Raw genomic sequence first — 27,629 nt, 5'->3', positions numbered from 1 at the left:
CTCCATGCAGAAAATGCATTTTGTTCATGTTGGTGGTGTTTGGCTGAAGTTCTGCAATGCTTTTTAAGAAAGTATCTGTCATCATAAAGCACTAGACACTTTCTTTTACATTACTACATCATTAGCCACATGACTGAAGCAGCAGCAGCCTTGTGAAACTGTAAAGTCAATCACATGGATCTACCTTTGCAACTCCAGGGACAAGTGCACTAAACCATTCATATTGGCAACTGGTGTGATAATTTAATTTGAGTGGGGGGAAAAAAAAAGATCAATTATGAAGACCCCATGCAGAGATTACTGATAAGACTCACCTCACCTTGCTATCTAAAAAGTTAGGTGCCTATCTCCAAGCTAAGGTGGTAAAGTCTTGTAATTATGAAGTCTAATGGTACAGGTAAGGCAGAATGTATGGGCCCAAGTAATATCTGTTATTAGAACAACTAATATAGCTGGAAAAAAATACACAGGATTTCAGGCACATTATCCCTTCTTAAGATCTGAAATAGAAGCAGCAATTGTTCAAAGCTAATGCAAATTGAGAACAATTGCTCAGAGTTTAGATATGTTAATCAGCTCATTTGATATAGAAGATAGTACCTGCGGAGTACACAAGAGATATCAGTAAGGAGAGGAATGATAAAGACATTATCCTGTATGGCAAAAAAAGAGAGAGATACACTCAGTAGGGGAGGGCATCATCTGAAATCTCTCTGTACCCAACAAAAGAAGATAAAAATTGCTCCAAAAAGCAATTTATTTCCTTCTAAGGTAGGTGGGATGAATTACCCCCTAGAGGAGTACATCATTCTTTCTCTCTCTGCTGACTATAGCAAAAGCTTGGGCAATTAGCAAAGAGTTGGTATCTAACTTTTGGAGAGAACTGAAGTTACTCCTGACAAATCCCACTCTTAGTAAGCAATGAGATATAAAGAAACCACATGCCAATTATAACAGTAATTAGCATTGTAAAGTTTTGGATTACTTTAAAAAGTGCTGTCATCATACCTTTAGCTAGCGGTTCTACAGTAATAATTTCGCTGCTGTTGCCTCTTCCCGCAGCAGTCACTGCCACCACCCAGACACTGTACTGTCGATTCCGATTTAGGTTAGGGATTCTGTAGGAAAATGAGTCAGGAGAGGCTTCAAACTCGCTGATTACCTGTGATGGGAGAGACAAATGTTTCCAAACTAAAATAAACAGTAGCTGGAGAAAGACTGTTAACTGGAGTGCTACAAAGCCCATTACTTCTGGGTACTTTGAATGAGTATCAATTACTTCAAACAGATGGCAAATGGCAATAAACAGAGCAGTCACAATAACTTGTTGCAATCAATTTATATTCAGTGAATTTGGGCCTATATGTTGTTTACAATTTGTTTTTATTCAGATTAGAATTTTTATGAGTCTGTTTGTTTTTGCAGAGTTGGTAAGTGAACATATTTGACAAATTTGTACCATGCATAGTTCTGACATCCAATTTTATTTTAGACAGATTTTCCCAACAGAGGATTCAGACCTGTGTCTGATATGAAATCTGAAGTTTATTACTCTAGATTTGTCATTGATCACCTAAAACCTTTGTGGTGGTGGTCCTTATCCCTGGGTTGGGTGGTTTATTCCTTTACTAAATGGAATGAGTCAAGAATAAAATTTTATTATTTTAATAGACTGCTAAACTTCCCCCTGAGACTAGCTTTGTTTAATCACAAAATTATTTTCATTCAAAGATTCCCCGCAGAAGGTCATCTCAGCTATTTAGTTGCATTAGCATGGCATGACAAGCATTGCAGAAAATGTCAGTTCAGTCTATTCTGGCACTGCCACTCAGGTGCCTTGGCTGTGGGCTGCAACTAAGCCAACAAGCTGCTAAGCAAGACAATTGCTTAGTGGTGAGACATTATGCAGTGTGCCTAAAGTGACCCTTGCAAGGAAAGGTGCAAAGGAATATATAGATTCCTCCACTGTACATAGACTTTGTGCCCTTCAGCACATACTCTACAAGAAGCTTTACTCCCTGGAGGATGAGAAGGGAAACCTCATCAGGATTGACCAGTATTACAATATTCAGCATAACCAGTTTTAGTTCTGACACAGGCTCTGTGAACTTGTATGTAAAAATAGTGGGGAAACTAACCATTAGAATGAATAATGACTAGCTTCTCTGTACAATACTAAGCATGGCAATGGCTAACTAATACTAGGCTAAAAATAATAAAACATTAACGACACAGAAACGATGATTTTACTGTGAATCTACATTAAAAATACTACATCAGCATAATCTAAACTTGATTTAGACTGACAGAAGGGGTGCAAGAAAGCTCTTTGATATACAAATATCTGCTGGTGCTAAACGCCAATTTCAGTTGATTAGCATTTCAAAAGGTAGTTTGACCTGAAAGCATTTCAATATATAGTCCTTCAAAGTGAATTCCAAATAAATAAGGGTTGTTTCTCAGGTATCATTAAACACCTCTCCAGTATGAACTGGTAGCCAGTCTCAGCTACTGGAAGGGCCACTGCATTTCTCTGTTCTTGAGCTGGCATTTCCTATAGCAGGGAAGACGATGGGGAGGGGGCAGTTCATCTCATTTCACTTTTGAAATCTACAGCGAAGACATCTGTATCCAAGCTAGTCACCCTGACTCCCTTCAGAGACCATGCAAAGAAATGGGCACTTCTAAGCCAAGGTTCATCGGCCTATATATGAGACACATGCAGTACAGTGGGATGAATTACGCCCTAGAAATACTTGTATTTCTCCACCAGCTATGGAAGTGTTCAGGTGACTAGCTCAGGCATAGATGTCTGTACTGGAGACATCTACAATTAAGTAAGCTGAATAAGACTACATCACATTAATGCACTTGTTGACTAAAATACTTAACTCTCTGCTTTTATACAAATGTGTGCTACAAGCAGATTACCAGTCTACTTAATTTGAGGGTCCCAGCTGATATTTTTAAATGCAGCTTTGGTTTGTCTTGATCTCATGTTGATCATACTGTGTTAATTTATATGCTTTTTAAAAAAGGTATATTTTCCAGGTTAGATATGCCATGATGATATCAATATCAAAAGCATCAGTAACAATAATGAAATGCTATTTTATGAAAGCATTGCTAAGTTAGTCTTTCATTCTGAAGGAGAGTTCATTCCTCCAAAGAAGACCTCTATATCACTGGTACTCAACCAGTGATATATGGGGCAATTCTGATTTATAAAAGAGCAGGATATGATCCATAAAAAACTGCAAATCAGTGACTCAACCCTATGAAGTCCCTGGGACAGTCCCCTATGGGCAGTGAGATGTTTCATTGTTTCTTTCTGTCCTCAGAAGATCAGTAGTCCTTGAAACAAAATGCATGAATGACCTCTTCTGGAAATTAGCCTGGCTAATCTGCCAGGCTGTAGTTCATCTAGCATGAGTCCCTCTATTTACTTCTATATATATCCTGTTTCTTCCATGGAGACTAACTTTCCTGGGGGACTGGTTTGTCCCTGCTAACAGTTATCTTGGCTCAACACAAGCTCACATAGGGGCTTCACTGCACATTCTAGCCAATCTCATTTCTACTGTCATAATGCCAAGTCAGTTTGTCCCATTTAGCAAGCATTTGCCTAGGTTTACCCTGCTGATATGCAGAGGTCAGTGCAGACAGACACTTCTATTATTATGTGAAATATTACAGAGAGCTTTGAGAACCATCTGTCTTGACATTTACACAAGAATATTGGACAAATGCCCATGGCTTGACAGGCTGAATCTTTGTGAGGTCATACCTAAAAATTAATATATTGATCATGGCACAGGAGGCTGAATTTTAATATTCATGAGGCAGCATTTCTGAGGATGAATTTGAAAGTCAAACAGGCTAGCCTGTCGTTGGCACTTAGGCTCTACTTACCAATACAGCTATAAAGCACAATCTACTTCTAAAACACCTACTAACATGGAATGAGGATACAGCATTTAGGAACAGCAAACCATTACAGACCTCCTTATTGCTCAATGATCAGAAATTTCCAAGATTTCTTTCCAGTGAACACCAGTCCAGTTAAATTTACAGTGACTTTTCCAAGACTCCCATGGTTAATGAAAGAAATATACGGCTGCCTTTGGGAGCCATTCCAAATACCGCAGATCTGCTGGAAGTGCCTCACTGTTCAGTTCTGCAATGGCAGAGCCTGGGACAGTCAGACACTGACTTACAGCTTTGGCATTTATCACCAAACACAGCTGGGGCACTCTGGTTTGAGATTGTATGGTTGGGATACAGTGAGCAGCTGAACAGAAGACAGACCTCAGCCTTGAAGCTGCAGCATTGGCACTAAGCCCTCCTGCTCTGAAGACAAAAGCTAAAAACAAAACCAAAAAACAACCAGTCCTCAAAAATTCCTCTGGTTGCAATGTGGTCAGCTGGAAGAGCAGGCAAAATTGTATCAAAGCAGAGGAGCTCTCTTCCTGGAGCTCCAAAGATAGAAGAATCACACAATTAGCTTCTCTAATGCTTTTTAAAGTGCCTTGTCTTCAATTCCTTTCTTTCTCCCACAGAGAATCAGCATCATTCATACATTTACAACTGTAGATATTTCAAATATAAATTTGGTTATTCATCAAATTCATTTATTAATTTGATCTGGTAAACATATCTTCACTCAATTAGCCTTCTTATTTTCTTAAGGCAAAGTACTATAGCAAAAGATTTTGGTTTCTAACTGGTTAACACACACCTCCTGTTTCCTCAGCTAACATTTCCTTTCAAACACTTGGGGATGCTCCAGTGACAAAGAATCAATTTTGCTTTTAACTTTTGCCTGTCATTTCAATCAGACTAACAAGGAGAAAAAAGGGCAGCTTTGCCAGCAAAGAGAAGGTTAAACAATTGTAATAAGAAATATTTTAAAGGAATGCCACCTTGTCACATACTGGTCTTTGCATGTGCCAATATAAAACACTTTCTGCTGCTTTATCCCCAAAGCAGTAATATACTTGCTCAAGGGCTTTTTTTTCCAACTGTTTTTTTATTCATCTTGTAGATGATGGGTTAATTTTTCTTCTCTCTTTAGCTCATTGTCTAAGAAGCACAGACAGGGCTAAGACTCTAAAAAGCCAGCAAGGGCTGCACAGCATAAAATGAAATCAAAGGCTCTTCTTAGGATGTGGTCTATTTGCTTCACAGAACCAGATAAGGGCAAAAGATGCTGAGGAACAGTCACTCCAGGTAGCATCATTTTCCTTGATGCAACTTCAGCTCTACTGGTATATATTGCTTCATATGCTTTGAAACAATATGCTACCTTCTGGTATTTCTGACTCCTTTAGAAAGATGAGGTGCACAAATTCAGAACCCTCAGACTGATTTTTGTTTGTTTGTTGTTTTTTAACTCAGCCTGGAAAAACTTCAGAAGGATGCTTTAGAAGAAAAGTACATTTGCAACAGTTTTCCAGGCAATCAGGGAGTTAAGGTAATGGGCAGCTGTATCCAGCTGTGAACTGGAAGATGACTGGCTTTCTTATCCTATCTAGAACTACATCTATGCAATTTCTGAGATAAGACAGCTGCACTGAAAATCTCTATCTCCTGGTTCTCTGCAAGTTGTGAGGAAACCTGGAGGTGAACAGAGAAGGCCATATAAAGACTTTAATGTCAAGAATGAAAAGCAAGATACACTTTAGATTTATGGTGTGTATAGTGAAGTAAGAGAGAATACAGGATGGCTACCTCATATCATGTGTGTCAGCTTGAAAATTAAAAAAACTATTTTAGCTAGAGTGGCATGTATGTTTTCACTATGAATTTGGGGGTAAAATATGACCATAGAATCATCTAAAAATAGGACTGGAAAGACACTGAGAGCTGACCAAAGTTTATCCTCCTTCTCCAAACCATGTTCAACTATATCTGCACAATTTCAGATATATTCTGCAACTCCTTAGGCTGCACAGCCTATTCCAACACTTAACTAATCTTACAATTAGAAAGATTTCTTAAAGCCTAACTTGAGCATTTCATGCTGCAGTTTAAACCCATATCTTCTTTTCCACTCTACTAGAAACATGGAAAATCAATTACTACTTTCATCTTTGCACCAACCTTTAATCTTCATGAAGAGTTATCCTTCCTTTTCCCACTCCACTGCCCTTATCTTTTTCAGACTTGACAGCAGCAATGCTTTCTACTTTTCCTAGAAATCATGTTTTCTCTAACAGTTTCTCTAATAATAACCATTGCTATCCTTTGGATTGCTTACAATGGGTCCACAGTTTTCTTGAATGCAATTTCCAAACCTGTATTCGATAATCCCAGAGTATGGCATTTGTTTTTTTTACAATAGGATTATAAACTAATTTATATTCATCCTGGGATACACAATAACCCCAAAACCTCTTCTCAAGAATCTAGCCAATTGTTCTCTACCCTGTATCCAAGCAGCTGGTTATTCATTGTATTCGTCTCCTCGCACTTACCTATACTAAATTTTATCTGACCTTTTCCAGACTACTTTTCCAGTTTGTTGAGATCACTCTGAATTCTAGTTCTGTCCCCAATATAACTGAAATCCCTTACCTTGTGTCTGCTGCAAATTTAATAGGCACACTTGCACTTTCATTTTCCAGGCCACTAATGAAAACACTGAACAAAAGTGGACTTAAGAGAGATACCTATGCTTCTCCTTCCCACCCACAACAATGAACCAGTAGTTTCGTAGCCTTCTACAGAGTAGCTATCAGTTTTGTATCTATCCCGAGTTGTCTCAGAGAAACAATGCTTGCTGAACTAGTTCTCTTTCAATAAGCGTGTTCCCTATAGGCTTATCTATGCTGCTAAGTAGGAAAGAGCCAGGAAGTGTATTGAGCTCTCTGCCCCGATGGTGCACATTGCTTTTTAGTTTAATCTCTGACTTAGTTTTGAACTACTCTAAATAACTCTCTGCAAAGCAAATCTGCTTTAGAGCGGCTAGTACTAAGCAGCATGGACATGAGTCAGTTAATGTTAGGAGAGCCAGGGGCCACTCCTTGACCCTTGTTTATGCAGCAATATAGATGTGGCCTACTATGAGCACTGAGTCACATCAGTAATTAAGTTTTTACTTCTATAAGGTCAAAACAAAAAATATCTCCATCTTCTTGCACATCATCAACACAGAACTGTCTACCCTGTTCTACCTTAAGTCTTCATTGTTCCCAGAAATGATGGTTTGGAGTCTCTTGGGTTGACAAGTTACCTAGTACTTCGGGCTTTGACAAGTTGTTTCTACCTGGAAGCAAACTGGGTTAATAGGAAATGGATACAACACTGTATTTATAAAGAATGGACTTCAAGTCCCTGTGTCCCTCAACAGAGTGGACAGACGTCAGAATCTGCCCTCTCAGTGAATTCCCTGAGATATCTAACTCTGCCCATAGACTTCTTCCTAAGGTCACTTACCACTGTTTTTTCTCTAGGTCTGCTAGCTTTTGCCTTGCTTCCTTTCTCAGACGCACAGACTGTCAGAGCTGCAAACAACCAACAGTCCTGTCTCACCATTTTCAGTAAGACCCTGGATATCATTTGGTCATATAATTTGGCTTCTGCTCAGGTCTTGCAGTTTTGGCCCATGTTTTGAAACATAACATCTACTTCTTACTCAGTATTATTGGAGCTAAATGTTGTAAATAGAAGCTGTGCAGAAAACAGAATGTAGTTTCCATGTAAAATTTTACCTTTTTAAAATTCTGAACTGAACTGAAATGTTGGAAAATAAACAACAGATGTTTCAGAAACTGTATAGCCAGCTTCTGGCCTTCCCACCCAGAGCAAAATCTTGTGAACCCACTTGCAGGGCCTAGGCCCAGAAGACAGTCTGCTGCCCAGATCTCCAGGTAGCCCATGTAGTCAAGAAGGTCAGGAACAACACAAGTACACAGCCTGCTCCTCCATTTGGGACAACCCACAGGAGCGAGAGAGTCCATCAGCCTTCCAGGGCTCATGATGAAGGAAGCAGCATGTGGGGTCATAGGCAGATGACCATGGGAAGTCAGACCAGCAGACCATCAGCTGGGCTGCCAGCTGGCCCTCCTGGCTCCTTTGCTGTCCCCAAGTCACCAGACTTTTACAGAGCATTTCAGTCAAATCACAGATTGTGTGACCCCATCTAGTCTCCTATACCATACAGAAGGGAATGTGATGAATCCACATCTGCTGAAATACACTGAAACCGATGGCAAGGACTTACTGTTAGACTATATTGATAAACCTATATGTGAAATGAGGTCGTGAGACAAGACCAGAATTTTATGAAAAAATAATATCAAGTGGGTTTTAGTAGGGCTTTACAAGGAGATCTTTTAAAAATTATTTCAAACAGTACATCAGCAGCACTAAATTTACATTCTGTCACTTAAAATTTCTCTTACAGATCTGTACCATGACAAAAATAAGATAAGCAAAAATGTAAAGTTGACAAATCAATTAAAAGAATGAATCTGCTATATTTTGGAGCCAGTAATAAAGCTGTGAAATATCTATGAAAAAGCTATAAAGAGTATAATTGTGGCATATTAAAAAGGACATACTTTAAATAGCATTCAAAATAAGTTTTTCAAACAACCAAAAAAGACTATAAAATAGTACTATGCTATATAAAGAACAAGAATTAATAAACATAAATATCCTCATGCTGTAAAAATTACTGTATAGGCAAAGTGATAAATACTGTCTGTAGTACCTGAATCAATGAACATAGATTTTAAATTCTCAGCCTTACAGATTCTGCTGACTCTAAAGAACCTTCCATTCAATGGTAACTTTTTGGCTTAGCCCACTTCTAATAGTTACTTTTCCCACTCTTCTGAGAGACTTTCAGCATACCTTTAATCACGGCAGTCTCTACAATGCAACAAAAACCCAGTTCCTACTTACAATTATAAGTTTTTGCACCATTTTCCATGAGTTTTATTCAAGTCTTTAAAACTGGAGAGAGACTGGGGACCAGAGAATGTGATGCAAAGCCTCCTCGCATTGAGTAAAAATTTGGGCAGATCCTGTGCAAAACAAAGATAAAACTTGTGTCTGCCTGAAAAAACTGCTTGGAAAATATCTGGATGGTGGAAACTGATGTCAGCTAATTCTGGTTGTTTAAAGATTAGATACCTTGTTCAAGATAACTGTATATACTGTCTCTAGAGTGAACAGAGAGAAGGGACACTTTTGGAAAAAGACACACATGACTTCTCTCAGATGTCTAGCTTCTTTCCTTCAATGATTGCATAGGAAGCCTCAGTGACCCCAGAAGCAGACTAGGTATCTCTCTCTGAGATGGCTGAAGTCAACTGAGGTGAATCCCACCTTCAGCATATGTGCTGCAGAGATAGTACAAAGATGATTTTCTTCTTCACAGGGCAACCACCAGAGCGTACTGTGTATGTTTTTGATAGGATATCTGTAATAAGTAGCAGTGAATGTCCTTCTGGTGTTTTGTGGGATAGGATCTCATTGGGATTATGAAGACATGGTGGGATAGCTCTCATGGTAAGTGTGCTCCAATGGAGGGATACAGGCTGTTCAGGAAAGATGGTTGGGAAGATGGGAAGGACAGGTTATACTCTATGCAAAGGAGCGGCTTGAATGCATGGAGCTTTGCCCTGGGGCACGTGACAAACCAGCAGAGAGCTTGTGGGTAAGGATCAGAGGACAGAGCAGCACTGGTGATGTTGAAATAGGTGTCTGATATGACCTCCTGATCAAGAAGAGGAGGCAGATGAAGCCTTCTTTAGGGAGCTAGAGAAAGTGTCATAAACACAAGCCTTGGTACTCATGCATGACTTTACCACACTGATATCTGCTGGAAGAGCAATATGGCTGGGCGCAAGAATCATAGGAAATTTCTGGAAAGTACTGAAGACAATTCTCTGACTATAGGAGATGCTCTGTTGGACCCGATACTCACAAACAAGGAAGAACTGGCTGAAGATATGAAGGTCAAGGATAGCCTTGGCTGTGGCAACCACGAGACTGTGGAGTTTAAGATCCTGAGGGAAGTGAGGGAGACGAAAAGCAGAATTAAAACCCTGAACTTCAGAAGAGCAGTTTTTGGCTTGTTCCGGGACCTATGTGGCAGGATCCCATGGGAAACTGCCTTAGAAGGCAAAAGGGTCCAGGAGAGCTGGCTAATCTTCAACAACAGCATTCTCAGAGTACAAGAATGGTCTGTTGTAACATATGGAAAGTTGAGGAAGCATGGCAGAAGTCACTAGTGGGTGAACATGGAGCTCCTCACTGAGCTCAAACACCAAAAGAAAACACACAGAAAGTGGAAGCAGGGACAGGCTACTTGGGAGGAATACAAAGACATTGCCTTCACTTGTAGAAATGGAGTTAGGAAAACCAAAGCTCAGCTGGAGCTGAAACTAGCAAGGGAGGTAAAAGGTAGTAAGAAAGGTTTCTGTAAGTACTCTGGCATCAAAACAAAAGCTAAGGGGATTGCATGCAAGGAGATGCTGAGAGAGATGGGTCTGTCAGCCTTAAGAAGAGAATGCTCAGGAGAAACTTTTTATTGCCATCCACATATACTTGACGAGACAATACAGAGAAGATGGAGCTAAGCTTTTCTCAAAGGTCCACAGTGATAGGAAAAGAGGCAACAGGCACAAGTTGCAACACAGGAAATTCTGATTAGATACTAAGAAAAAACAATTTTACCATGATACCATGATCAAACACTGGAACCAGGGACCAGAGAGGCTGTGGGATCTCCTTCCTTGGAGTTGTTCAAGACTGAACTAGACATGGCCATGAGCAACCTGATGTGATCAAATTTGCTTTGAGCAAGGGGGTTGGTCTAGGAAACTTCTGGAAGTACCTTCCAACCTGTATTATTCTACGATGCTATGAAAGTTTAAAAATGGAAAACTATCTAGTCAAAATATGCATACAACAATTGAAACCAAATGCTGGTATAGCTAAGGTGCACCTCCCAGAGGAAAAAAAAATGTGTTAGAATATCATCAAGATTTTTCCTTAGTTAGAAAGAGGGAAAGACTCCAATAAAATTCCTAAGACATTTTAGGCCATTGGCAGAATTGTATATCTTTCACTTCTCAACACTTTCTACGCACATTTGCCCAAAAAAGTTCTGCTTTTAGCTTTCACTATCAGGAAATCAGAGAGCAATAGAGAGGTCATCTTATTCCACATCTTAATATGAGTGGAACGAAGACAAGAACCARCTGACAATATCCTGAAAAGGAAAATCACTGAGGAGAGTGGTCTCCATTTATTATCCTTTTATAGTGCAGCTTTACTGACATGATTCCTTTCTATTAATCTCCAGTCATTACATAGAGAAAGCAGAAGACTGACAGACAGTTTAATGACCTGCTTCATCAGAAACAGCAGGATAAGCTGGTTTAATGTGTTTGCTCCTGTCAGGGAATGACTGGCTGACCAATGGATCACTGCTTGGCTAATAATCCCTGCTCTGCCTGCAAATACCCCAGCAACAACAACTGCACTTTTCTAATCAAGAAAGTAAAACAGATTTTAACATGTGTATTGCTGATTGAGTGACACCATCCTGTTCACTGACACCTGAATGATGTAGTCGCTCTACCTTTCCTCACGTCTTAACCTCTCACTGTGCTTTCCCTACCAGTTCTAATGCTTTCTCAGCCCCTCATGTGGCAGGAAATCCTGCTTCTTAACCTTCATTCTCATACCTTCAGGACACACCATGGTTTTTTTCTGTGTTGCTTTTTACCTGTCCCCAGAATAGAGTTTCCCAGATTGGCAAACCATTGGATACTTGGTGTCATAGTGATCTATTCCAGGCACTTACATAGTATCCTGATCTGAATGCAACAAGAAGTTCCTTTTCAGAAATCATCTAAACTTCATATTCTATAATCCTTTTAAAAGCCCTGGCAATATACGTTTACAACCTAAGGCCAATGATGCTGGAGCGGCTGCCAAAGAAGGCAGCTCCCCCCACAGCCAGGTAGGAGCTAAACCACTCTAGCATCTTTAGCAGGAGTCAAACCACGAGCAGCTACAGCCCCACTGGTCCCTGGAAAAACCTATGCTGACAGGACAGGAAGTTCACGATGTAGCAGCTAGTGCTGCCCATTGCCTTCATCAGGCCAGAGCAGAGTGACTGTAGCAAGTGTCCTGTGGGCAGGGCCTATATCAGGCCTGTGCCAATGAACAGCACACATGATAACCGCACCTAGAGGGAAGCGACCTATGGACCATCATGGGTTGTCATGAGGAGCCAGGTCATGCACAGAGTTGGACGTGGGTGTAGGAAGAAGTGGGGTCATGTACAGTGGGGAAGTGGGTTGTGAGTTGGCTCAGAGGATGATTTTTTTCACCTAAATTCTGGTATGTTTTGTTTCATTTATCTGAAGAATGAAGGACAATTAAGGTCACTCTTTTTTCAGGCCAGGATTGGAAAGAGAAATTTCAGCTAGTACTTTGGACTAGCTGACAGCTAGTCAGCTTTTCAGTGAATGTGTCAGTACCCACATTTCTGTATTTTTTTCTGTATTTGTGGAATAAAAAAAAGAAAGTTCTGCACATAACATAGGCACCACAATTAAACATTACGGCAATGGATCCTTGCCCTCTCTCTTGCTTAGAAAATATACGTCAATGGAGAACCATTTGTCTTTTTTCACACATTAATCATATTTGCATATTTGCATTTTGCTTGAAATATCTCAGGCAGATACTGTCCTTGGGACTTGAAGCAGTTAAGCCAGAAATGACAGTATCCTTCTGTCCAGGGTCATCAGAAGTTTTCCCAGATTCTGCCCTTGCAATGCAAACTGAACTGTGCAACAAGCAGCAAATCTTCATCTCAGAATATCTCAGGTTCATAGGAAGGTTGTGCTTTGTAGTAAAAACGTATACAACATGAACGACAGAGTTAATTTGTCTTCCTGTTGATGACTTACCCTTAAAGACCATAACAGTGTCCTCATAAAAAGGAACTCTGTTTTGTTAGCCTAAGAGCATTGTCTAAAGTGTACTGTATTGAATTCTCCTCAGTATACACATAGTGCTTGTAAAATGCAATCTGCAAAGAAGATAGCTACCAGTAAGCTTACCTTCACCACTGTCCTTTTCTCTTTCTTCTCACTGATGTTTAAAAACTCAATTTGCCTTTATTCTTAAATGGCAGATTTTTAGCAAAATTATTTTGCAACAAGGGCTTTGAGTGAAGTCTGCTCAGGAAGTTTATATGGGTCCATACCTCCAACCAGTTACAACTTAAGGTGACAAAAGAATTGATAAAGACAGAGGTCTTCTATTTTTTCCCCTTCCCCACCCTAATTTAAAACCAATTTCTCTGCCAACCACTTGCCTCTGCTAACAGTAAATCATACAAGAACTTGCTTGAAATATGCAGAATGCATCTGCACAGGAGTATTATCATTCAAGCACCTCTGCAACAGATTTCTTTCACTGCAAAGCTAGCTCCGAAAAAAAATACCTTTCTGTTTAATGATTCTTTTATGGATAAAAGATAGCAAAGCATTTTGTTAGAAATAAAGTACTGGGGTTCATATGTTGACATGGTCCTGCAGTCTTGCGCTTATCTAGAGATGCCCAACCTGGCTTCTGGAAACTGATATATTAGTGTGGTCAGTGTCTCGCTCAAGACACAAAACTGATACAGAAGACCTGTTCTGTAAGCCATAATTCATACTAATCTGCAAAAGACTATGGAGTGGTGCAGAGCCTGTCCTCATGGAGATATAGATGCATATGTATATATGTATACATATATATATGTATATGTACACATATACACACTCACCACACATAAACCCTCTTCATGAACACAGGTAACAACAGAATAAATATATATGTATACATTAATAATAAATAGAAAACACAATCACTCCAAGTGCTTCTACCTTGGACTGAGGTATACGGTGATACCTTCTTCTCATGCTATAATGAATTTCATAAAAATATAGCAGTCAAATTCAGCACACACCAACACCAGCAAACAAGTAATTGCTTCTTGCCGTGGTCTATCACAACAGTATTTTTTTATGAGGAACTCTAAAACGTATCCATACAATAAGCAGCCATGAAAAGATAGTTTTGTATATGAAAGAGCAGCATATTAGAGAGAAACTTGTGTAACAGCAAATGTTTATTTTCCTGCTGTTATAAACACACACAAAAACGTTTCTAGCGAAGAAGCCTGGAGAGGAAATACTGCAGCTTAGTGCATAAGTAAATAGAAAGAGCCAGCAGCACCACCTGGTGTTCTTTCCAAATCCCCAGAGAAGCACTTTGTCCTCACGTTCTCCGGGGCACTGCTCTGCTCACCAAAGCCATAACCACAAGGTTTAGTTGTGTTAAATCCAAACTCCTTAGGAAATAATAAACCCACTGTGTGCCATAGGAATGTATGGTCCATGATGAAAAATCTCTAGCCAGTTTATATTTAAAGAGTATTGTCAAGATATTTTGCTTTGCATAGCTACAATTACTAAATTGAAATAGGAGTTGCAGTCCCAAAGCATGAAAGAAGCAAAGAGCTCCAACCCCTAGTTTCAGATGTGACTAACAAATTCTGCTTAGAGCAGGATGTATCAGTTTGGGCTTAGGCATCAGTGGACACATGACTTTTGTCCCGTCCCCCCTTAAGTATGTGCAGAATTAGCTCACTTGCTACAACAGTGGGCTGGGTGAGTCTGTCTGCTTTTGAAAACAGTCTGAGGCTTGTTTGGAAATCTCCCTATCACCCGCCTCCTGTTTCTGGAACAATATTTCCTTATATATTAAACTAAGATTACATTTTGTAACTTGAGATACTACCTTTGATGGGAAGCCCTACTTAAAAACTAAATCAAACCTTGGGATAAAAAAATAAATTAATACATTTTCATTGCATATTAGAAAAATATGCATTGGCATTTAAAAAGAACAGTTGGCCCTTGTGTTTAAAAATAGCTTTCTAGAAATAGATTTCTTCACAGCTCAGAAAGAAAGATACCTGATGGTCAATTCAATTTTTCTCCTGTCACATTCTCAGCAAGTAACAGCATGTAGACCTAGAGTGGGCAAATGCTCTTGGCACAAATGTGCTTATTCACAAGCAAATATGCTTGTTCATAAGTCACTTTGCTCCTTCACACATGAATATTCGAGCCAAAAATGTAGGAATTTAGATCAAACAAGTTTGATTCAGCAAATAGGTGCATGAATACATGCTTCCAGCTACAACAGGGCTGTAGATAGCTTGCAGCTGGTCCTGCAAAAGGCAACTGTGCAAATTCTTAACAACTGCAACATTACAGACACTCACTCTGGATTGTGGGTTTTGAAATGATTTTTAAGTCAGCACTCTGCAATAGTTTTAAAATACTGTAGAAGTTTGATAGGTGGGAAGAAAACAAACCTTAATCAATCCCTTAGCCCCAGAATCCCCCTTTACCCTTACTTAGAGAAGAAATGGCAAGAAACACAAGGAAAGCATTAAGCACTAAGTATCTGCAAACATATAGTTTGAGTTTTGAGAACCAATGCCGTCCATCTGCAGTTGTGTTGTAGGACTTACTGTGGGGTACGGGTGTGAGCAGAACACAGTATATTTCCGAATGATGCCATTTAACTTAAGGGGAGGGAGCCAGGACACAAAGACAGTGGAGGCTGAAGCCGCAGCTGCTTTAACACCAGCAGGAGGACCTGGAACTGGAAAAGCAACACATTTAATGGTTAGAGTGGACTAACTCTAACTTTGTCATCCTAGTGTAATGGAAGAACAAAAAAGAAAAGACAAGCCTGCTACTTTGGTAACCCAGCCTGTTTGGAACAAGGCAGAAAATCTGCATTAGGAATAAGGAGAGGATTTGGAAAGGGTTTGGAGGGCTGTGCTCCCATCCACAGCAGGGGAAAGGCTCTGCTTTAGAAGGTCCCAAAGCAGTAGCTATGACTGGCTAGGATGAATGGTGCTCCCCAGTTAAACTTTTGTGAAAAATCACCCACAGCCCACATGCATGAAAATATGTCAGCTGTGGCCAGTGGAAATAGCCAAACAATAAATTATTACAAATGTTAGACTGATTTTGAAGACATAACACAGGTCAAATGATAATTCTCTGCATACATAATATGCATTTGAACAGTTTAATGGCCATACACAGTATAGCTGTGAATTTAATGAACTGGAGAGCAAATGAGCTGTAGTCCCATGCAATTAGCACTGCCTGATGTGACCCAGGTATTTCTAGCAGTGTGATGTGTGAGCAGACATATGGCTACACAGTCTCCTTTCCCCCAGCCTTGCCCTCAAGAGCTCAGAGCTGTATCTGGCACTGCAGTATATGAACACATATTTATTTCTCTAATTACAGTAGCTATTTATATAAGCTATCAAAAACTGTCATAGAAAAAGAGAGAAAAAAACCCTCTTTAAAACCACATGCAAAAAAACTTAAGCCAGGAAATGCTAAAATCTTGGTACATAATCTTAGCTGCATCTCTTCAAGCACTTGCATCTTGAGAAAGACTTTAATTACATGAGCATATGTTATTTTTCAAACACACATTATACTGTATAATATTCTCCAACTTCAGAGGTGTTTTTTTACTAACATGAAAAAATTCCTGCATGCTAGATTATCTATAAATATCGCAAACACATAAGCTTGTATTTACATAAAAAAGCATGGGCTATTTTTAGAATTAGACTAAGCTCATTTAAAGTTTTCTGAAGAACCAAATTTTGTCAACAGGAAAATATCTTCAGAGACAGGGTAATTTAAAAGCACRTAAATAAAAATAATTTGAAAATTATTTGCAATATTGCACATGGAGAATATTTGTGTTAAATTATTACAGTCTCTATAGGTATGCTGTATTAAAAATGACTACATATGGTATTAAAGGCAAAATGAAATATTTTGATGGATTCTGTTTTCTGCAGAACTTTTAGTTCATGAGGAATTTCATATTTTTGTCTAATTTCAAGGAAAAACAATCAAAAATGTTAGAATTTCCAGTAAAATGACAGTTCCAGTGCTTTAGCAGCTCTCTTAACAGAAAACTTTTATTGCCTAATAAATACAGACAAACCCTTGTCCAGCAAACTGATCTTCATAGATGGATCCTTAATCTTAGTTCTACCTCATTTAAATAGGTAGACATTATGGTGGTACAAGAATCTGCCTATAGAGAGAAGCCAGACAGTCTGGGACCTAAACTTGCTTAGCTTTGTAGCTAACTACTTCAGACAGAAAAAGCATCTACGGAGAATTTCAATTTTATATCTGTACAGATAGTACTGGAAGATGTAAGAAAACTGATAGATAAGCATCACTAAGTGCAACATTTCTCAATATGCATTTTCTATTTATAGTGTGTTGAGAAAGCTAATAAGGCATCAAGTGAGAATGTCATGATTATAATTGCATGCAAACCCAGCCCCTTGCTGCAAAGCAGCTAATTCAGTTAGCAAGTTCTATCCAGTGCTGAGTAAATATTGATGCTTGACAGCATTCAACTTGTTATTTATACTCAACTCATTAGAAATACTATTTGCTACTGCTGCTGAACAGTGAAAGTTAGCTCTCCAGGGTAATTACTTAACCCACAGGAGGATTCCTTTACGGTTAGTAATGTTTTCTGGAAATCACTGCAAACAGATGTATGAGGTTAAAGTAATTTATTGTTAAATTAGGGTGTGATCTATAGGGACAGATTCTGATGGTAATTGGTCACGGCTGTCAGCTGTTGAGGGATTAACTCAGAATTCATCTAGCATTTTCCAGTCAACGGACATATGTGGAAAATATTACTTGTCATTGGACTGCTGTATTTCTGTCCAGTATACAGACCAGCAGAGAGAGGGACTAGAAAGGAAGTCAAGAAGTCACCTAGTCAAATTTCTGAATATTTTTTAATCCAAGGACCCCACAACATTTTCAGTGGGGGGAGGCAAAATTAGGCAACATCTTTTGCAGTGCTACCAAAATGGCTCTGAATGTCCATTTATTACTTTTCTTTTTGCTACATTGCCTTTGTTTACTGGGTTGCACATGTGGAAAAGAATGCGTGTGAGGAAGTATTTACATTTTCTTGGCAAGAATTACGCAGACTGTCATCTGATGTCAGACCGCCACCGTCCTGTGTCCAGAGAGTAAATGCACTGGCTCAAATTCATTCCCTGGACCAAGACAAGATTATTCTAACTTATCTCAGTATTAACCGGAACATTTATTGCTAAACATGGATTCCTCAAATATTCTGAAGAAGTTGGGGGGGCGGGGGGAGGCAATGTGGTGCCTGCCTTGTCTTGGCGAAGAAAGATCTCAGTCTGACCATGCTGGCACAAGATAGTTACAAAATATGCATATCTTCCACTGTCATCACATTCTGTAGCCTTACAAGCTTCAGTTATTACATGACACCAATATCACAAGAACTGGACTGTCTTGCTGAATTCTCCAGGCATCTCACTTAGAACACCGATTCCTACAGATCTTCATAAAGACAAATAAACATGCACTATTTCATAGAGTCTTTTTTCCATAATCATCAGTGCTACAACAATGGTAAGAAGCTTGAGGAAAACCAAGGCTTAGCACAGAGAACTGAGAACTGCTTCTAGCAGTCTGTGGGACTTTCTAGGGATCAGATTTGGCAAATTTAAGATCAAAGATGGCCTCATTCTCCAGCTAGCAAGGCTTTAAAAGATACAGAAATAGCATGCTGCTTTCATGTGGAGGAGAACACTTTGTATTCTTGACACTGTAAATGAAATGCTAACACAGAGAAGGCATTGATACGACTAGTCTGCGAAATGGCATTTAGAAGTGCAGGATCATGGGGAGGAGCTCTATGAACTTCCTCGTTCCCTTTTTCATAAGCAGTGAGATTATCACCATTTTTCTTCACAGCACTGAACAGTATGGAGGCAAATACACTGAGTGTAGTACATTTAAAAGCGGTATCACCTATACATCAGAAAACAGAACCCTGTTCCATAACAGGTTTTCAATTCTGCACTGTACAAGACTGTCCTATCCTATTGACAGGTACATTTATGAAAAACAACACAAAATAAACCCCTGACCACTGCCAGTGATGCCTTTGTTCATGTAAATATCCCATCCCACCTCTGCTAGCCAAAATACATTTACAGGTACTGTCCACCCATAATTCACACCAAGCTGGCCTCCTGTTAATTAGATCATTTCTACCAAATTCTGCCAGGTTCACGTGGGGAACATTTATTCTTCTGAATCTTCTCCGCTTATTCAAAAGGTAAAATTGGAGATCTCTGACAAAATGTTTTAAGGGTCATCAAGGGCAATTTGCCAACAGAGCGTCCAGGTTTAAGCCATTTAAGTCTTTCAGGACAGAAATGAACTACACTGCCATTCTTACCATTTGAAAGAGCCTAAGCAGAGCTCTACTCCAAAGCTTACTGAACACACTCTTGATCGGATTTATGCTCATTGCTTTTAGAATAAACATAAAGCTTGGTCAGATAGTATCCGTATATCTATCCCTCTCATGCCAATCACCAGGAAGCTTAGAGTCCAGGGAGAGAAAAGAGAGGAGGAAAACCTCTCTGGATTCAGGCACAGTCTTACAACGAGGCTGGGAAAGGGGGTTAGTGATCCTCCTTCCTCCCTCCAGCTAGTCCCCTCCTGTTTCCTTGCTGCAGCTTTCCCCATGCTCTGAAAGCCTAAGGAGAACTGGAAAATCAGCACGGCTACACTGAGCAGGAGAAGTCTTCTTCTGTGATATACAAACAGCATTTTGTGCGTAAGAATGGATTTTCTAAGAAGAATTTAAAATGAGAGAGAAATACAATTTCCAGCATCATACAAGTCCCAGAAATCTCTGCCAATTGCTAAGCAAAAGCAGCCACACCAGGCCAAATTGCCAAGAGGTAGGAAGCTTTCCCTGGAAGTGGGGTCCAAGCAGCCGCATCCTCAGTTGGTCAGTTCTGCCCAAGACCCAGGGCGCTGCTGCCAGCCGAGGTGCTGGGTAGTTTGTCTGGCTTTGTGAGGGGAGCAGATTCATTGTTTCAATTACAGTTTTATAATATCACATTTCCAGCACAGAAACAGAGGGGGAATACGTCAACCCCCATTGCTACCAAGTGATGTAGCTTTTGAAATTGTACTTGGAACCCAGCAAGCAAGAGAATTTGAAGAATGATTTTAATTTTTTTAATTTTTAAAATTTTTAAAATAAGTCCTCAGATAAAGAAGAGAATCAGCTTAAGAGAAACTCTATGTAAAGTGGAAAGGATAAGGGACAAAAAATGCAATGAATTCTTAAAACTGGATGTTCCTGCTTCACTTATCTTTCTGCCAAGAAGACCACTGAGAGGAGCAGTTTCTTTTTCTGAAGGCTCATTGAAAAAAAAGGCTAAGCAAAAACCCTAAATGCGATCACTTTGAAAAGAAAGCTCATTTCCTATTATTTGCTAGAATTGTTCCTCTTTCCTAAGCTGAACAGCAGTGGTGTCTGACCTCTGGTGTCTAAAATCAGTATCAAACATTACAAGAAATTGAAGCATCAGCTCATTTCATCCAAGCAGACTGCTTTACTCCCTGGGATACTGTTTTCTTTTGTCACATTGGAGACAAAAGTTTTGCTTACTTCAGGCCTGCTAAAGAAATTTTGGGCTGATGTCTCTAAGCTGAACACCAACAGGGACGTGACAGGAGGCCACCATCTGCCTTTCAACAGTGATAATGGAACATGCTGCACCATTGATTTTGCAAAGAAAAGTTTCTGCTAATGTAAAAGTAATGAAAAAAGAAGAAGAAATCAGTGGCATGGTATGGCCCCATAGTAATAAAGATGTGGAGGACTTGGCAGCCATTTAAAAATACCTCAGATTTTATTACAGGAGAGAGGAATACCTTGTGTCATAATTTTAACTAGCGAAGCTCTGGGAGCAGGATATGAGGTATCCAGATCAAAGCTCTGTTAAGATTGTAAGTATTTGTATTCCACATGCTGGGAGGGTATTCAAACTAACTTTATAGCAGGATCTTTTAGCTGCACTGAAACTAGGTATACTGAATTATCCTCTGCAGGACCCTCTTTTCCTTACAAGATTACAGAAGAAATGTCTCTTCTTTCTGAGGAATGAGACACCTGTTAGATGCATATAGTTTGGCAATGTGAGTACCCTTTTCCAGTCTAACTTCCATAGCCTTCAAGAGGTTTAGACCTGGGACTTTGGTTTGGGCTTATTTTTAGCTGCAGCTCTTTATGTATTCCACTCCAAACCTTTAATGCCCTTAATAAAAAGCTGTGAAGCTGGTTTGAAACATGAAATCATTGTATCTTCTGGAAATAGCTTTCAGTTAGTCTTCTGGACAAAAGATTTAACCAGTGGGACCACTGCGAGGCATCACAGAACATCTGAAAAGGTTAGTTGCACAGGCTCAGGGTGAGTTATTGCTGAACTGCTCTGTGGCTTCATTGCCAGGAGGATTAAAGATGACAGATGAGCCTCTGCACCGCAGCCAAACACACTCAGAACCTATGTGTTTCCTAGATGTCAGGGCCTGTCTGGTCTCAGAAACAGAGAGAGCAAAAGAGCCACCAAGAATTAGGGAGAAGCAAATGAGGCAGAAGTAGGTTAGGGGAAAAAAAAAAAAAAAGATCTGGGGCTTCCAGTATTTCAGAACTGATGCAAATTGGAGAAAGACCAGAGGAGATGAGAGTGCACATGTGGTAGGGATAGGGAGCAATGAACACAGTAACCCCTCAAATAGGAAATACTGTTATAAAGCAGCAAGTGATCCATTGATCTCCCTGTCCAGTGGCAGCAGGGCAGATGAAAACACTCAGCCCACTTTGCAGCAAAGAAGATTGCATTATGGTGGATCCTTAAACACTGGTACAGGTTACCTAGGGATGCTACAGAGTTCCCATACCCGGAAGTTTTGGAGAAAAAGTTAACAAACATCAGCCAACAACTGCCTAGACATATCTGATCCCCTTTAGAGCAGGAAGATGGGTTTGGTCAAGTATCAGCAATCTTTCAGGAGCAATACATGGGTATTTTGCTGTTCCCAGTGAGAGACAGATGTACTGCTGGCATGGCTTCTACCATCTGATCAATCCCAAAACTGAAGGAACCTCACACAGAGACAAAATGTCACCTGCATCCAGGCAAGTTTCCTTAGCTTACGGTTCCGTTGAAGTTTTTGACTCAAGAGGAGCCTGGGCATGACGTTCCCAAATAGCCCTCATGACTTTTTTGGCATGTGTGCTGTGAAGTACAGACCCTGGGGGTCAGGGGTAGTCTCTACAGCTTGGCTTTTGGAGGATTTCTAGGAGTGCATTTCTGATTGTCCCTGGTGATTTGGCACTGACTGCATGTTGTGTAGTCTTAGACCAGCAAACACATTCTTGCCATCATCGGAGGTGCTCTGACATGATTTCTGCCTTCCCGAGACTGGATTGCTCCTGAGTTCCTGGAGCAGTGTGGGACAATCTCCCTGTCTGCCTATGGTTTAAATCCCAAGTGCAAAGGCTCTGGGGTGACAGCCATTGTATCCAGAGAGCATTAGAGAAACATAGCCACATTGGGATCTACATGCAAAAAGTAATTTGAAAGTGCAGCAGGTGATCTTGCAATTCTCCATTATTTTTTCGATTTTTCTTTAAGATAAAACCACCGTAGCTCCAGGCATTAGGTGTTTCAAGAACATCTGACTCAAGCCTCAGGTAGTCCAAAGTAGTTAAAAGACATCAGGGTAGATCTGAATGACCAGTGGATGATTCAGTGTTTAGGATACATATGTCTATGGCTGAGCTCATTGTCCTTGGCAGTTTCAGAATGGGTGCAGTATCTTGAGACAGGTTTAGACAGAGCAATTATTGCAAGCTGATTCAGGATCTCAGTGATTCGTACTTCTACGGAGCTCTGGAAGCAGACCTACATTCATTACATTACTATACGCCTAAATTTCCTCATATTTCTTAGTTATAAGGCATTCACTTATTTTTTTGCTGTGAATACAACTTTGATCAAAGTAATGGAAAGTATTAAGAACATTCTGAAAACATAACAAAGAACAAATAGGATCATTGATAACGTAAGAAAAAAGGTTCGAAGTTCTATTCTCATTTACACTGCATTCCCTGGGCACAACTACAGCTGTGGCCAGGTGACCTTACAACAGATGTAAATTTTACAATGAGTCCTTTAATATTTTATTGGAAAAAAATCATAATATTCATCAAGTCAGTTAATCTACTGAACCAACTCCCTTAGGCACTTTTGTAAATCTCATTACAAATGAAAAAATTGACAAATATATTCATATATTCATGAGTGACCCGTAAACTGGAGGAGTAACAAAGAAAAATCCATTGATTAATTTCCTTGAAAAAATATTGCATAATTCACAGGAGAATTTACTAATCAAACATTATTTATGTAACTCCATTCCTAAGACTATGGGAATTTTTATTTCTGCCAAGAAACTTAACTTCTGAACTCCTTAACTACTTAACTACTAGCATCCAGATTTTCAAAAGTGTTTAGGGATTTAAAGATGCAGTTGGGCATCTTGTGAGACTTTTAAAGGCATCTCATGAGATTTTCAAAGGCATCTGAACAGCTTAGGGGCAAAACTCCCACTGAATTTGAAATTCTGGTCCTTGAAAACTAGTCCACTATGTGGCATCCTACTAAGGCAGCCTGAAATGATTCCCAAGTTGAAGTTATAAAAAAGTGCTTATGAAACCCCTTTTTTCTTCACGTGGTTAAAAATTTCTTAAACTTTCAGCACTAGGGCTTAAATTTTCCATGGTTGGTCTGTGACCAAAGGCAAGACATTTCTGTTGCCATTTTCTTTTTGAAGGAAGAGCTTTTTGGAGAATTCTTTTTTCACACTGAAGAAAATCTTCTTAGAAACATACAAGTTACAAAAGAGCATCCTGAAGTACTCTCTTCTCTTTTCCCCATTTTCAATCACTTTGAAAGAATTAACTCAAAACTCTCAAAAACTCCCAAATAAGATTCTGAAGTATTTGAAAACAAAAATGAAAAAAAGACAAACTTGCTTAGATCATTAGAGTTACCTACAAGCTTCCAGACTAACCAGAATTGGAGTCTTGGAAACACTCAGATTATATCAAAGCTGTGGGCATGCACTCCTCTCCATGCTCTCCTAACGCGAGGCCTTCAGACAAAAATCTCACTCTGTATGCTCGTGTACAGTATTTGCACTATTTTGAAAATCTGAGACAAACAAGGGTCTTGTGGAAGTGGGAATGGAAAATGTTTTACTCCTTACCATCTTCTTTAGTGCGGGTGAAAATTTGTTCACTTCTCACTCCATCCCCAGCTCGCGTGAAAGCCAACACCTGAATGCTGTAGTTGGTATATTTTTCCAGGCCATCAAGCTCTAGTGATGGCTGTGTAGTAGTGACATTTTTTATCTCTCCCAGCTCTATGAAATAAAAACAAAATTAAGTTATTGGCAAGGTCAGTCTTTTTGCAGCTATCAATGCCTACTGTGGAAATCTTGGGGACTAAAGAGGGTATCAGAGAAGTAATGCTTCATTATTATAAAACAACAATGCATGTACTAATATTGAAATATAGAGTTAGAAGAAAATTAAAATAAATTTCTTTGTGTTCCATTTTTTTTACAGCTCAAAATGGACCTTGTTCTCAATTTCACACTTTTTTCGCCAATTTTTTAAATACAGAGCATAGAAATAAAGTTTCTATAAAAGTTATAAGATTTTTTTATAAAGAACAGAGAACAAGAAGAGATTATTATAAAACACTCCTTAAAGGAAAAAAAATGAGAAAGTCAGTTAGTTATCTTCATAAACATTTTCACTGTTTGAGAAAGATCATTTTTCAAATGGAAAAACAAACAAAAACCTCTTTGTTTTCAGAAGTGCAGCAAGTGCTGCTGCAAAGCACTTGATGGCAGTAATGCCAACTAACAACAGATTTAAACACAGTAAAACCAGATTTACTTGCAGAATGATGTACGTCATATGAATCCTTTTGCAGCAAGCTAGGAAGTACAATCCATGCAGAAAAAATGCTTAAAATAGATTTAGGGCAGAAAATAAAGCCAAGGAAATGAAGAAATCTCAGTTTTAAGCACTGCATATCTATGAACATCATCCCATGTTGTAGGACATCACATAGGAGCTTAGAAGTGCGCTGATAATATTCGCATAGGATCTCATCCAAAGATTAAAGGCACCATGAAACCATTTAATTTTATGTCAATCAACCAGGTTTACATTTTTAAATTTGTTTCTCATACATTTTTAGCTTTATTTTTAAAAGTACAAAGGAATTGAAGTTTTTCTTTTCCCCAGAGGTTTTTGACTCAAGCATCACCAGCGGTAGCAATGGGCCTCAGGGTTATATTTCTACTCTCAGATACACCTGGCCACACTAACAGAGGCCAGGATTTGCAAGGCAATTGCATATTAGAGTGGACTATGATGCCAATGGATGAATAAACAAGAAGAGAGACGATGCATTGCCCTAGAGCTGTGAAAGTTCAACCAGGCTAATAACAATGAGGGTATGTGCACATCAAACTTACGAGCATTTCATTTTACAAGAAAGGACCATATGTAGGATTATCATCATATAATAAGGTGCAGATTAGTAAGGTATCTCAGTTCTCCTTTGATCATTTCACTCATTCACTGCCCAGTCTACTTCCCTAGGAATTACGCTAATGGTTCAAAACATAAGCACAACAGAAGAGGTTATCATTAAAATAACAAGTCTGTTTCAAAAATGTTTCCTTCTTTTGCCCTCAACTGTGGAGATAAAGTTCACGCTATCAAAAGAAAAAATCAAATACCTCTCAACCAGCCAACTAACTAACCAAACAGATAATCAACCAAACTGAAATAAAACATAGGAAGCAAAATTATTGGGCAGGTAAGTTCTAGGTTTATATTGTTATTCTTTGGAAAAGACCAGATGGGCTTTGTTACTGAGATGAAATATGCTCTGGTCATTTTGGACAGGGGCCAGTCTACAGAGTGTTGCAAATTCAAGCTGGAAGCCTTCCCCCAGAGCCCCTTCACTGCTTTAGCAGAAATCCACAATCAGTTTTGTAATGCCTGCTACTGTGATAAACCTCTAAGTAAAATAGTTCCCTGATAGGTAGGTGAAGCATTCTCTAAACCAATGAGGAAAGGAAGTATAATGCCTTCACAGAGGAGTAAATGATACACATGCCACAAATTGCTTGTTACTTGGTGATAGCTTGAATAGATTCTCTTACCTCCATCCAAGAGATTAGCCCAGTAGATAATTCTGAATCCCTGCAGAATCCCATTCAGGGCTTCTTTTGCCAAAGTTGACCAGGAAATAGAGATAGTTTCTGGTGATGTGGCAGTGGCTTGCACATTCCCTGGAGGGCAACTGGGCACTGAAACAAGATATTCACCGGTTTTCACTTGATGAATAAAACTGAATGCTTATCATGTGCGTCTATGCCATCTAGTAGGAATATATACAAAAGAACACTCTTCCACACTTTTCAGAAGACTCCCCTTCAGCTACACTTTCAACTTTCAGTGCTACTCCACCACCCTTTATTTGAGTTAGCATTTACACACAGTTAGCAATGGAAAGCCTTTTTTCTTGCTACACTCCTCACGTTTCTGTTGGTGTAGCTGACTTCCCCAGAATGACTTTTGACATACTCCTTCCCCCTTGCTGACTAGTCTTTTAATAGGCTTTGCTCTCTTCTATTGATAGAGAAATGTGCCCTAGGGCTGAAATAGGCAGAACACATTCTGTAAGCATTTTAAATATATTTTTATAAATTTGCAGGCAAATTGCCATCTTTTTGAACAATTCGAATCTCCCTCTAAAATGGGAGGGGGAAAAAGCAGGCATTTCTTGAAAAATTATTGGAAAAAATGTTCACAAAATCTTTGCACAGATGATTAGAAAAATTGGAAAAAGTCAGCCAAATCTGAGACATTTTCTGTTGGCCATTTAGTGTCAAAGGCAATAACTGCAGTACTAATTTTTGGAGTTGCTTTTAAATTCATGACATCTTTAATTCTGGTAATGACCCAAAACTAAACAGTGACCTAAAAAAATGTTGTCAAAAAAAGCATGTAAGTATGCCAAATTCTGAAGAAAAAAACATTATGCTTGTTATGATACAAAATATATGCATGTTTGAGTGTACTGTCTTCTGACAGTGATCTTGCAGTGATCTGTCCAGGTCCAAAAACATTTAGAGTAAATGAAAAACACCAGTTTCATGAAGCATATGCCTCAAAGTCTGTAGCTCTCAAGAGTTTTAGATGTGTGCTACTCCATTTCCCACACACAAAAAGTCTGATTCCTAGCTGGCATGGACTTCTGTACTTGATGCCAATTTACAGTAGCTGAAAATCTGACCTACAATATCTTTTAGGATGATGTTAGAATTTGCTTTTATACTCCTCTAAAATACAGGGCCGCTTTTTGGATATGGAATCATTCTTTCTTCCACTAGAGGACTCCCTCTCATTGTTTGAGAAGTGCTTTTTATGCAGTTTGGAAAAAAAAAATTCTGACTTGTTCCTCTGATTGAACAGGTTGAGTTTGGTGAGAAATAACAATGATTTCTCTCYCATTAGTT

At 39.2% G+C, this 27,629-nt stretch overlaps 1 protein-coding gene across 1 annotated transcript in view; it reads right to left on the bottom strand.

The window, feature by feature from the left end:
- The window catches only part of DSCAM (DS cell adhesion molecule), a 188,918-nt gene that overhangs the window by 61,274 nt on the left and 100,015 nt on the right, over positions 1 to 27,629 (bottom strand). Inside the window, exons 16-19 of the mRNA XM_026088187.1 lie at positions 26,271 to 26,417; positions 24,291 to 24,446; positions 15,566 to 15,699; positions 1,009 to 1,162 (exon numbers count right to left, since the gene is read on the bottom strand). Coding sequence (XP_025943972.1) covers positions 1,009 to 1,162; positions 15,566 to 15,699; positions 24,291 to 24,446; positions 26,271 to 26,417 — 591 coding nt within the window. The remainder of the gene's footprint in view (positions 1 to 1,008; positions 1,163 to 15,565; positions 15,700 to 24,290; positions 24,447 to 26,270; positions 26,418 to 27,629) is intronic.

The sequence above is a fragment of the Apteryx rowi genome, unplaced genomic scaffold (assembly GCF_003343035.1).
Source record: "Apteryx rowi isolate R43461 unplaced genomic scaffold, aptRow1 scaffold_756, whole genome shotgun sequence".
NCBI classification, from domain to species: Eukaryota; Metazoa; Chordata; class Aves; order Apterygiformes; family Apterygidae; genus Apteryx; species Apteryx rowi.
The sequence above is the reverse complement of the archived record's forward strand: the minus strand, read 5'-3'. Positions and strand labels throughout refer to the sequence as shown.